This window comes from Tiliqua scincoides, chromosome 4 (assembly GCF_035046505.1).
Source record: "Tiliqua scincoides isolate rTilSci1 chromosome 4, rTilSci1.hap2, whole genome shotgun sequence".
Lineage (NCBI taxonomy): Eukaryota > Metazoa > Chordata > Lepidosauria > Squamata > Scincidae > Tiliqua > Tiliqua scincoides.
The window spans coordinates 120,301,916-120,315,527 of NC_089824.1; the positions used below are offsets into that span (position 1 = coordinate 120,301,916).

At 42.8% G+C, this 13,612-nt stretch overlaps 1 protein-coding gene across 2 annotated transcripts in view; it reads right to left on the bottom strand.

Annotated features, from left to right (window-relative positions):
* Positions 1-13,612, bottom strand: part of BRINP3 (BMP/retinoic acid inducible neural specific 3) — a 259,826-nt gene that overhangs the window by 41,823 nt on the left and 204,391 nt on the right. For both annotated transcript variants that reach the window (XM_066624973.1, XM_066624974.1), the window contains one exon: positions 5,106-5,328. In XM_066624973.1, coding sequence (XP_066481070.1) covers positions 5,106-5,328 — 223 coding nt within the window. The remainder of the gene's footprint in view (positions 1-5,105; positions 5,329-13,612) is intronic.

Genomic DNA, 13,612 nt, shown 5'->3' on the forward strand with positions numbered 1-13,612 from the left:
GTGGGTCCCTCTTGTCAGAATGGTCAAAGCTTAGGCCCCCTTAGCCAGAGGCAAAGCTAGAACAAAGAAAGCTCTTTTCCCTCACCTTTATAGGTCTCCTGACCCACCCACCAATCAGAACTCGGTTCCAGCTGAACATTCTAGGGGTGGACGTCCCACAAGCCTTCTTACTCATGGTGGAGTCCCCCCTCCCAACCTGAGAAGTTCACAGCTGTACCCTGTTGTTAATCAAGTTGGCCTTGGAGCCCACTTGGTAGTTTGGTATCTGAGGGCCCTGTGAAGCGGCCTCCTCCACAGTTCTCTCAGGCCTGGCATGCACTAATTAGAAGTTGGTTACAGCTGGGGCCTTGTACTTGGGCCTAACAACATGGCTACAAGCAGAAACTTTCCTTGTTCCGATGTTACCTGGTCATCGATATTCACTTTTCTGTCACACTAAGTATGCTTGAAACTGGTTGTCTTACATTTGCCAAACTCTGTATAGAATCAGGCTGGTAATGACTTCTGGGGCTAGGGAAGGTAAATGTGAATGTATACTAATATTCTCATAAATTCTATGTGATTTATATTGGGCATTTCAAACATTCCTAGTTTTCTATAAGAAAAATTATGTTATTGTTTTGAATTTATGGATGCCATAAGATAGCAATCTGTCCCTCTACTGAATGACTATTGGTGTAGTGAAACATACTTTGCCTTGGCATGGTTTCAGTGATCGTTCTATTTACTATGGCTCCCTTTGGCTTTGATAGATGCTGGATGGAATCCTAATGACAGAACAGTTGTAAAAAGGAGAATTGTCTAGGTTGTTAGGCTTTTTTACGGTCTTTGGAAAATGACCAACCAAATCTGGGAAATTTGTGCTACAGATAATTTAGGGGAAATGTAGTATCAATGATTTATGGACCTTCTATCAATGAGTAAAATGCTTGTGGAGGGGAGGACCTGTCACATCATCTTAATGCATTTTTAAAGTCACTCTGCCTAACTTAAAAACTATCATTGCCCTTCTCTTTGAGGAGATAGAATAATTAGAGAAATCCATCTGGAACACATTACAGACAGAAATTAGAGTAAGGAAGCTTTGGGTGTATTTCATCTTGTTCTCAAATAGATTTTCCCATATTTCTAGATTTAAGGATTCAAAAAAATACTGACTTGATCAAGTCTAGGAAAGAAGCAGAATGGACGACGAGATGAAGGGCAATGTGTGTGTCTCTCCTAAGCCCTATTTTGTTAAATTAAGATCAACTGGACCAATGACCCTAGAAATTAGTAATGAGTGACAAACCAATGAAAAATCACCTGATTTTTCCAGTTCCCAGGATGGGTAGACTAAAATATGGCTTGGAGACTGATTAACAACCCTTTCCTATGCTTTCCTAGTGCCCAGGGCTACAGCGGCACCACAATGGTGACTGCTGTATCCTGTGGAGTAGGGAAGTAGCGCCAAGTCTCCTCAGGGTAAGGGAACAAATATTCCCTTACCCTGTGTAAGACCAAGGTGGCCCCAATGAGTCTCCTTGAATTTGTGCCTGCTATTGAGCTGGTGCAGAATCGAGGAGAACTGTGTTGGGTTTCCAGGCCCCGGGGGGGGGGGGTCAGGATACATTGACAGAGCCTATCACCGTCTCCGCCCCCCTCCCGGACCCACTCTCTCCTTCCCCCTTCCCACCCTCCCCCCTCCCCAAAACACTCTGCTGCTGGCCACTCCGACCACCAGGAACTCTCAGCGGAGATCTTCAGGCACTGAGGCCCAGTGTCACCTGGCACTGGGCTCAGCGCTGGTGGCACATCAGGTCCGCTGTCACAAAAGTGCCTTATGGCACTTTTTGCAACAGCCCGGGCCAGCAGTGTGCCAGCGCCATGGCCCCTAGGATTGGGCCCTATCACAGTAGTCTTTGAACTATGCCTGTTGAAAACCGGTATACAGATGTTCTTCAAAATAATGTGCCCTACTCACAATGCACCTCTAATTTTGTTAGCTTTAAAATATACATGTGTCTCTTTAAGCAACAGTTTGTGTTTTGCTTTCTTGACACATGTGTGATCAGCATTCAATGACTTCAGCATCAAGTGATGGACATCATGGTAAATGGACATCATGGATCAAAAAATACAATCAGAACTAAGAATCTGGCTCTGTTATGATTTTGCCAGTGATTGTCATTCCTGACAAAAATTTTCCACAATCCAGACACCTAGCTAATTTAGTAGCTATCTAACATTTAGTAGCAGGCACTAAATGTCTCAGTTCTTTTGATATCTGCTCAGGGATACATGAGCTATAAGGGAGGAGCTATAGACTATCAGATTAGCCTAAGAGTTGGAAAATGCATCCTTTAACAGGTCTGTCTGTACACAATGATGGCTGAAGTGGTCACATGAGGCAGAAGGGATGCCCACCTGCCTCCTCCTGCCTGCCTCCATGGCTCCCTCCTGCAGGGCCTTTGAGAGGAATTTTATCAGGAGGTACAAAGTTTCTTTTGGGCCCTTACCCAAAGAGGGAGGGTGTGAAACAGACTGGGAGCAATAGGGGTGGGCAGAATGGGAGCAAAACAGGCAGGGGGAAAGTGGCAACAGCCAGAATAGTCTTTGGAGCCCAGGTCTACCAGTCTTCCCCATGCAGAGCTCAGATCTACCTGCCTGCCTGGCATTTGCAGCTAGATACAGCATCCTGCATGGGCAGTGAGCCTGGTTGAGATTGGAAAAAAATGTAAGATCCCAGGAAATTTCTTGGCCCCCTCCTTTGGCTCCTGGGCCCCCTTTCTGACCCTGGGCCTGGGTACAAATTACCCCCTTTACCCCCTTTCCTAGGCCTTGCTTTGCTATCTCACTCCCTGAACTTGAAAAGAAAAGAGTGGAAAAGGAAGTGCTCTAGCCCATCCTCCGCTGCACGTCCTTTTCTGCTCCATTTTCCATTTCGTTCTTTAATCCCAGAAATGGGAGGAAGAATGGCAGAGGAAGCACCTGGTGAACCACTGGGCAAAGAGACACCACCCCCAAGCACACCCCACCAAACTCGGAGAGCCATTAAGCTGCCCCTGTCCCCTAGCATGCGTTAAAATTGCCAGCTCTCTTCTACCAAAAGAAGAGTCTACCAGCTTCAGCATTTCACCTGTGTCAGGGAAGTAGGCGTCAGAGTGCAAGACATGTTTCAGACACTAGTATCAGCCTCTCAGTATATTTCTCTCTGCCTGAAAGCTGGCTTCACTGTTTTTCAACATCCCTCACTAGTGAATTATCACAGTGAGCCCCCATTCATCTGAGGCCAAGGGTTGGCCACTTCCTGGTTGGGATAGTTATTTAATCAGGCTTGAGTTCCAGCACCTTTGATAAATTAGGCATTGCTGTCTGGTGGAAAAGAGCTAAGATGCGCAAGCCATGGTCCCTGCTGAACTGTTGATGTGCAAAAGAGGAAATATGTGGGAACACCACAGTAGGAAATAAAGGATGAAAAGAAAAATCCACATATACTCAGGGACAGCTAAGAGACAGAAATCAAAGGTCTGCAGACATTCCTACATGTTCTACACCATTGGAATTCCCAGATTTGTATTCTTATTAATATAAAAAATATCTGTGTGAAATAAGTATGTACCCTTACTCCCCAATTTTATTCTCCACCACCCTATTTAGCATACTGTGGGAGCCCACACAACATACAATGGCAGGGGACAACGACGACAAGGCATCCCAGGAGAGGCCACCAATTGGTCTTTTTGAACCTATGGTAGTTGTTTTGCTGGCAAAAATCCGAGGAGAGGCTGGAGGTGGATCCAGACTAGGAGGGGGACATAGGATCTCAGTATGCGCAGCTGCCACCAAGACCCCACCCCCAAATTTCCCCTTGCCCGGTCAGATCCTCACCCGAATTCACCCCCTAAATATCCCTGCCTATTTCCACTGTCACCATACTTGCTGTAGTGGGCATCTGGGATCAGATGACAGTTGTGCAGAACTTTCAACCACTTGTGATAGCAACTTATGGCGTGACTTATGGCAGTGGATATTGGTGCTGTAGACCCTACTTAAGATTGGGCTGTTAGGCTGCAATAGTAAGAACACTTACTTGGAAGAAAGTTTTGCTAAAATAAATTTGACTTGCCCCCACAGATAAACAGGTTTGAATTGTAGGCTCAGGCTACAATCCTAACCACACTAACCTAAGAGTAAGCCCCACTGAAAAAATAGGACTTGCTTCTGAGTAGACCTGGTTAGGATTGTGCTCTCAGTCTAACTATGATTGCATCACACTCACTCATAGGCACATCCAGCAATGTTTTAATGCAGCTGACAGGAGATATAATTTCTGTGATTACCCTGACCTGCTTGACATGGCTACTGCCATTTTATGGGGCTCAAAATCCCTTTTGAGCAAAATGAGTCTTTTTTTCCCCTTTTCACGAGTATTCTTATACCTGGAGAAAACTGGTCTGACTGTTCCAGAGAAATGTCAGGTAGCAATTTCAGGCATAGCTAAAGGTATGACACTTGAGGCTGCAATCCAAACACACCTGGGAGTAAATCCTACTGAATTCAATGGAACTTACTTTTGAGTAGATATGCATTGGATTGCACTGTGACAGTGCTTAATGCAAATTGTTCTTCATTAGTATGCAGAATACAAAGCCCATAATTGAGTAAGTGTAACTGATTGCTTTTTGACAAGTTGTGTATCTTCCTGTCTCTGGGACATGTAAAATATTGATTGGTACATGTCACAATGGATAGATGTCTCCCTTTTTCCAACACTGAAGGCCTTTCCCTATTAAAGGATGGGGATCTAATTTATTAGGAGATTCAGATTCAATGCACGATTGCTTTTGGGGTCTACGATGCAATGAGATAATTTTCTGCTTATTTGTCTACTACCAATATGCACTTGAGAGACAATGGGGATTCTCTTCTGCTTCCCAGCCCATCGAATGCAGCTTTAGAAAATGAACTTGATTCTTAAATATTTAACTTTTACTTTCTGATTCTGCTTTAGGTTTCACCACTGACTTGTACAATGCGGTCCCAACACAGCTCAGCAATCCACCCACCTGATTCCCGTATGAACCACTGTACTAGGCTGGTTGCATTTTCTCTTTGTTTCTTACCTTTGCCTCGGCAGGCTGATGAGTGGCTGTTTATGGCACCTCTTACTAAGGCTAAAGAGCTTATGAACAATTTTCTGCGCCTTGAGGAACAGTTGCTTCATGCTGGTTTCCAGTTGCTCGTAGCGATGCTGAAAATTGGAATCCATTGTCCACAAGTGCATAATGGCAGATGTGTTGAGGAAATAGTTCATGGGCAGCCGTTTCATAAAGAACTTGAATTCATCTGCAAAATGGCAAAATTCAACATATTTTAGTTGTTTTTCCACGATTCTTTAACCTTTGAGAAATTAAACACTGCTTTATGGCAGAGATTCAAAAATGTAGTTTAAGTTCAGACTGCAATCCTATGCATGCTTATTTGGGAGCAGGAACCCATTGTGATCCATGGGACTTTCTTCTCAGTAACATACCTTGGACAATGCTGCATATTTCCCTTCTTCAGCTTCATTTGCATAGTAACTAAGAGCTTGTTCAAATAAAAGGTTATTACTGACCCTTGGGATGATGCCACTGCTGCAACGCTTTCCTGGCAGATTATAAGTGGGGTGGTTTGCTATTGCCTTGTTACCTTTCCCCAGTGAGCTGGGTACTCATTTTACCAACCTTGGAAGGCTGGAAAGCTGAGTCGACCTCAGGCCTGCTTCCTGAGATCCGAACTCAAGTTGGGCAGAGAGTTTTCGGTTGCAGTACTGCAGCCTACCACTCTGGGCCACACCAAGCTCTTGGCTGCACAATTAAGTGGACAAAAAACCTGTCCTTTTTTGGCCAGTTTCTCAGGCAGTGGGCCTCCTCATTCACCAACTTTTTTCCTCATGGTGCTAATGAATGTGCACCCTTCTGACTCATGCCTAATCCAACAACTAGCAGCAGTACAATAGTGATTTTATGGCATCCCCTTCCCCCAATATTATCTGCTTCTTTCCCCCTCTAGTTCAGTGGGATAGGGAGTAGATTGGTGGGCTGTATTGATTCAGTATACTTTGCCTGGGGTTAAAACAGGGCCTGAGGCTTTGAAAGCTTGAGCACCAGTGTGTGTGTGGGAGGGGGGGGGGAGGATAGGATTGGGTTGTAAAACACTACCCATACATAAAAATACTAAACATTAATACTATATTAGTGCCCAAAACTGTTTTATACACATTATTTCAGTAGTTGTCGCACCAGCCCAGTAAGACTATATTAATGTTCTCATGGGGAAGGGAGGGGCTCAGAGATAATGGCTAGCCTAAGCCTACCCTGTGACAGATGAGAGATTTGAACCAGGGACTTCTTGATCTAGCTCATGCTGCAATCATAAACACACTTTCCTGGAAGTATTTAATGGGTCTTAATTCTGACTTTAATGGGTCTTAATTCTGAGTAGACATGCATATAATTGGTCTTTGAGTCTCTTAGCTGCTATACAAGGAAGCAAGAAATGATTTTTGTCCCATCACTTTGTTAAACTATGTTTCTATTGAAAAACCGGTAGGAAATATGTGTCCTTCTCTTGGAATGCCCCAAGCAATTGCTCTATCAGTATTACCTGGAAGTAATTAATTTCAGAGTGGAATCCTTTTTAATTTCAGAGTGGAATCCTTTTAGTCTAAATTAACCCACAGATGAGTCCATTTACCATTAACAAACCACTGACACATTGCTAGTGCGTTTTGCACATATGTTCATAATTCATGATATTTCATAAAACTTCAGTATCTAACAGCTGTTTGCTCACACAGAGCACGCCCCATTCCTGTTCCCAAATTTGAAGCGCTGCTTATAAGTGATAAGGAAAGGTTGTGCTATATTCACTTGTAGCACAAAATTAAAGGGGGTACACCTTCACCAAGATGGCTTGTTAATTCTTAATGAAATCATGTCCTGCATTATTTTTTCATGATCATATTGTATCCAGTGTAATGAGAGATAAGGTTACCATGAAGTCACAAGGCTTTGCAAAAGAAGAAAAGAGAGAAAGACAGGGAAAAGGGCTATTTGCCTCATATCTTAAACTGACACATTTCATGAGCTGTGAAACTACAACACGAGCTCTTAGCATTCAAGGATTATTAAATTTATTGTACTCTAATCAGCAAAATGCACAGGTATTCTTGGAATGTGATTAAGGGCCTAGTCAGGAATCTGGGCAAGAAGGGAAGTTAACCATCCCATAGCTACATTTCAAGTAGAGTTGGGATGGAAATGTTGTCTAGAGGAAAATTGGAAAGTTCCTCTTCTGATGAGGCATCTTTCTGAGCAATTTCAATGAAGGTTCAAGAGGTTGTAGAAGACTCGTGAAAACTCTCTGCAGGGTTTTACATATTCCTGTTTACCATTCCCTTATTGGTATGCTTTTCTAAAAGGCTCCAGCCCTGTGCAGACACTGTTCTTCCCAAGGGCTGCCAACTTGTGAAGGTTATAGCAGGATTGCACCTGAAATTAGGTCGACGTGCCCAGTGGCCAGACCACTGAGCATCCACATGTTGTCTCTTCCTGAGTTAGGTCCTTGGCCAGACATGGATATGAAACTCCCGTCCTGGCTTGCTTGCAAACTTTGGTTCAGATGCGTCAGCAAATCTTGGTTTCTTTTAAACTAGGACTGGAAGTTTAAAACGTATTTCACTTGTGTGCAAAGGGGGAGGGGAAATGCAAGATTTCAAGGCCCGTGAACACTGAGCAGAACCGGTTGGCAGAACTGTGTCAGTACTGAAGACTCCATTTTAAAAGGAGTCCATTTTAAGGACTCCATTTTAAGTACAGACTTCAACATGCTAGGTTCAAGTCAGATGTCATTAATTAAAGTCAGAGTCAGAGGCTAAACAGTCTCATGATTCATTCTGAGGTACTCTGGGGTCATGAGCCTCAGCGTGACCCAGAAGTGGCTTCTGGGAGCACCAGAGTCTTCCCTGCAGCTGGCACCGTTTGTAGCGCTAAGGTAAGGAATGCTTTTAAAAACTTTTAAAACATGGACCCCAGAATCTGCAGATTTCAGTATCCCCAGTGGGTCCAGGAACAGATTCCCCAAAGATACTGAGAGACTACTGTCTTAGAACCTGAGAGAAGGCAGCAGCGAACTAGTACTTTGCCATTTAAATCTAATTAGGGTTAGCATATCATATCAAAAAAGTTGGCCAACTGAGAAGTCAAACAATAATAGTCAAGTGTTTAATGAAGGGAATTACAGGTATGGATCACTCAACAACCAACCACATAAATGGAGATGAAGCTGCAGTTCCCTAACTGGGTTGCTAACATCATGACTCATTAAAAAAAATATATGTTGCCAACATAAAATGTAGCATCAAAGGACTTGGGTCCTGCCACAGCATTAACTGGAGCCTTCGTGACAATCCGTCTTCACTTCAGTCTTTTTGGCAAGTGACATAGAAGGCTTCTGGACATGTTGCAGCAGGGCCTAGGGACCCAACTGACCCCTTATCCAGAATTTGGATAATTTTTTGAACATGCAATGCATATCTGACATACTGTTTGCTGTGGATCATTTCCAGAGAAGATATGGAAATATGTCACCATTACTACAACTGACTGATTAATTAGCATTTTTTATAATTGACTGGAATTTCAACCCTAAATGGAATAATGTATTTTCAATTCCAACTTTCTGAGAGTAGCTGAGTCTCACAGATTCTTCCAGGAAAAGCAAAGCAGAGAATGGCTGTTTTGCATTTCCCAATTGATTTGTACTTTACATTACCACTGTCAAAATCAGCATTTTAAAGTGTCTGCCTAGGTAGCAATTTAAATGGTCTTGTCTGTCACTTTTCCGCAATGCTCAGAACACAGCAATGACACTTTTTAGCCTTATTATCTGTAGCTGAAATATCCTTTAACAAATTGTGTTTGAATGACTGAGGAATAAACAGGACAGAGAACAGTGGAGAAGGGAGAAAGCGAGTATGTGTTCCATCATGGATTTAATTTCCTTTCAACATTGTCAATCAAAACATCATTTGTGGCTGGCCTGGCTGCAAAAATTTATATAGCTAGGCTATTCTGTATGCAAAGCTTGGGGAGAAGGGCTAACAGAATATATACAGGCATTCAGACTTTTGACTAGTTTGAAACTAGTTTGATGACTTGGTCACTCATCAAGGGCCAGATAGGAATTTTTCACTGTCATCCTGATTGGCCTTGGATGACTGCTTTATCACCTACCCCAGACTGGCAAGGTCTGGATGATTATTGTTCCCAGTTGTGTAAGTTTGATCACTTTGCATGCAGCATGTGGGGAAGAGTAGGTAGGTGAGTACAGGTGTCCCAATCCAAGGCAACAAAGTCAGGGGGAGCCATGACCGCTCTGATGATGCCTGACCAGTTCTAAGAGGCTGACTGGCAAGCCCCTTGACTGTACTGGCAAGGCCTGGAAAGGTTCATTCTGAGGGCTGAGCTGTGCATCTGCCTTGATCCTTCAGGGGTGACTATTAAAGGCTAGTTTCATCTTGATATAGAGCCTGGTCTTAAGTCAGATGGTTTGCCCCAAAAAAATCTGCAGGGGAAGCAAGCCATTAGGACAATTTCCCCCAACCTAGTCCCTCACACGTTGGGCTAGGGATGTTGTTTCTCCCAACCAGCCCTGCTGCAATTGTAAAATTCAATAAAGTGGCCCAGTTCAATCCCAAGTCTGGTGTCTTTATTGGTGAGTACGGGGGTAACTACAGTTCTGTGGTATATCTGAACTCAATAACTATGGTTTACTTCAAACCATAGTTAGGGAACACACCAAGATTTGAAACCATCAGATTTGAAAGTTTTGTTCCTAGTACGTTTTCCAATTGTGGTTTAAAGGAAACTGTGCTCCCAGATTTGGCTGTAATGCAGAACTGCAGTTTTCTTCAAAGTGAATGCAAACATTTCTTGCGCGTATAGGAGAAAAATAGAATAGCACCACACAAGCCTGCAGTTTGCAGATGCTCATTTACAAAGAAGAAAACTATTGTTCTTCATTCAGTCTGAATCTGACCCCACTTTAACTTAAGCCAGTGGTTTTTTGTTTACTTTTTTTCTTTCAACTGGAGAATCACCCTGAGTATCATAAATTGTTTTTAAAACATATATTAGAGAGAAACAGTATTCATATCACAGAGCATGAATACTGCTATCTGAAGACCACTTTGTTGCACAGAAACTAGCGTGATTCTTAGGATACCAGTCACTGTTTTTACAAACAGCAAATTATGGTGATTTGGCTGACAGAGCCAGACTGAGCCTTAGACTGTGGGCAGATTGCGCCGTGAAGTTTAGTGTGCCTGGAGTGTGTTTTCTCCATCCCAGATTTCCTAAAATCAATTGCTAGAGGTTGGTGCTTGAAGTGCAACTGGTGGAGAGTATTGGTCTGATGACCAGATAATGACAGAAGGTCAACCATCTAGTAACTATATTGTCTGGAGAATCCATGCTCCCACCATACTTTACTCTCTTCTGTGTCCTGTATTGTTGTCCAGTCCACAGAGTTACAATAATACATCCAATAGCTGGAATAACTTATTGGAAATAATAATGATTTCCTTTCCCATGATGCAGTCTTTCTAACGGTTCTGTGATATGCATGCACGGTAGTATTTGGTGCAAGTCTTCAGTCACCTTCCACCTGTTTCTTGCAGAAGTTACTATATTGGTGTGCAAAGTCAATGTCTTAATTCAACAGCTGATCTATCACATAGATTCAGAACCCAATAGTAAAGCCCCAACTGGATCTATGAATTCCTAAATGTACATCGTCTTAATCGGCCCACCATCACTATACATACTTAGAGCTGCCATAGTTTGTGACCTTAAGAAGTAGTGATCTGGTGACAACAGAACAGTTCAAGTTGTACTTGTGAATGTGAAAGAAATCAGCTTTACAGTGTAACCATGTCAGTATATCAAAATGGATGTAGTATAGATAGGGTTGCAACCACAGTGACCAACTTCTTATAGCTGCAAAACATGGTGAGTATTCCTGAATGGTTGTCCAGATCTCTAGAGCCTGGTACCCTGCTGACCTATTTGGGACATGCCTTCTGACATGGCCAATAGAAATGTGAATGCTGCCCCTCAGGTGACCAAGGAAATGCAGCAAGAGCTACAAGCAATCCTGGCCTAAGAGTGATGCTTACAAGCTTACTGGTGAGAGAGACTTCTTGTTCCTGAGCCTCCTTGGTTGCCAGGGCAACTAGGAACCAGACCCCAGAATCATCAAGGCAGGTAGGAAACTGGGAGGAGGGAGGTATCAGGGATGGGAATTTAAGTCACATGACTCGAGTCCATGTTGCAAAAACATACTTGTTTTGCTGACTTGTGTACACTCGAGTCAGGCATGTCACTGACTCAAGTTCGAGGCCACTGACTCAAAAGTCCCCCCATGTGCAGACATCAGTCTGTCTGAGTGTGCTTACGTTTACTGTAGGTCTGTCTGGGCTCAGTGTCCCTTCTAAGGGCAGAATTGGAAGTTGTGATGTCAAGGGTGGGGTGTCTGTGTATATCTGGGGTTCATCAGGAACTGATCAGTACTTTCTTCACTGCTGCCTTCACTCAAGGATCAGCAGAGCTTTACAGATGGGCTGGACAGGGACATGAGGGGAGTGTAACACATACCCTGTCATGAGCTCTGTTTTTTCGGCAGAGCCATGCCTGACACATGGATAGAAAAGACTAGTGACTCAAGTCAAATTAGTCCCAAAAATGCTCTAGATGAGTCTCCATGGCTGACCATTAAAACTCGTGCACGAGTCAAGTCACGGGGGGGGGGGGCAGGGACTCAGGTACACTCAACTTGAGTGTAGCCACGGGGGATTTGCACATCCCTAGGAGATATAAAACACAAGTCATTAACGTGCTGATGAAGAGAGAGAAGAAGGGCAGGCTATCTGAGAGCTTTACTTGCATGCTTAGGGAATGGAGGCTCTGTGAAGCTGCCTTCACAGGAGGACAAGGGTGATTCAATCTCCTTCCTTCACAGTGAATCTGAAGTACTAAAGAAAGCAAGAGGGAGAGACCTCTCCAGGGACCCTGACCAAGCAATGTGGAAGTTCCACATCTTTCCCTTCTGGTCCTTTGGTTAAAGGGTGTCCCCCTTGGCTGGTCGGAGGCTGAATAATACAGCCAAGGTGTATGAGGTAAGATTCCCATGTCACAATGATTTTCAAGGGGAAAAATGCCTTCTTATTTTAAGCATCTGCAATATGGTGATAGTAATAATTTATTTCTTCCCCTTTTCTAATAAAAACTGAATAATTTTAACATGTCTCTCAGGATAAGGATTTAATATTCTCTGTGTTCACACATTGCTGCATGGAATAAAAATCATTAATTACTAATTGCTACAAATAATAATAAATTCACTGCAATCTTCAGTAACTGTAGGCTGAGATTGCCATCTGGATGCTGAGTACAGATTATAAAGTTTCTCTCTCTCTCTCTTTCTCATATTTCTAGTCCATTCTTCCTGCTTTCAGAGTAGGCAACAACCAACCCAAATACATTCAGCTTGGTGTATCATGAGATTTGCAAACTTGCTATAGTAAAATACAAGCATGCATTAAACTCCATGACTAAGCTATCAGGGCAATCACCCCAGAACAGTGTCTTTTCTAGTGGCTGTTTGTCTAAAAAGAACAATCTTTTTAGACTGTGAGCCCTTTTGGGACAGGGAGCTGTCTAGTTATTGGATTTTGTCTGCAAGCCGCTTTGTGAATTTTTTTGTTGAAAAGTAGTATATAAATACTGTTCATCATCATCATCATCATCATCATCATCATCATCATCCACAATAAGTACTGTTACTGTGATAACAGTAGCAAATTGAAATCCCAAGCCATAAAAGCTTCTGAAATGTTAACTGCCATGGAAGCAGTTTTTTCCAATAGCCCCACACAACACATATTCAATCACATTCTAGTTTAATATTTTTCGGACAGGGATTTAGGAAGGATGGATGTGTTTAAGAAATGCAAACTTTCACATTTCTAAAGGACTGCAAAAATAAATCTATAAAATGGCCATATATTTGTTTCTTAAGTCTTGTTTCAGTTTTCCCTGATGCATTATTTTGTTCATTGAAAAGCATGTGACTTGCTCTACATCAAAAACAACAGCAGAAAAGGCTCAAGTTTGAAATTTCCTTTCATAGAAAAATCCAGTGAAGTTGCCGTTTAAACTCCCTTTTATAATCATTTAATCCTCTATCATTACTATCTATTACATTACTATTATTACACCTTACTATCCACTGTAAGGTGAACAGGAGACAATAAAAGGACTGTTGCACAGGACTGGACTCTGTTTAGTTGAGAAAGTCATTATAACACAAATGCCCTGCATCATGAGCTTGGCAGGAGAATGATGGCTCTTCCAGAGAATTGCAGCATCAGTTCATAGATTTAGAACTGCTCCATGAAGAATAACACAATGGATGCAGCTGAGTGTGGAGTAACACATGGCCAGGCTCAACTACAAATACAGGTGGAGCTTCCTGGCATGAGTATGGAGGTTCATTTTTCAGTCAGGGGAAGTGGCACCTGAATTTG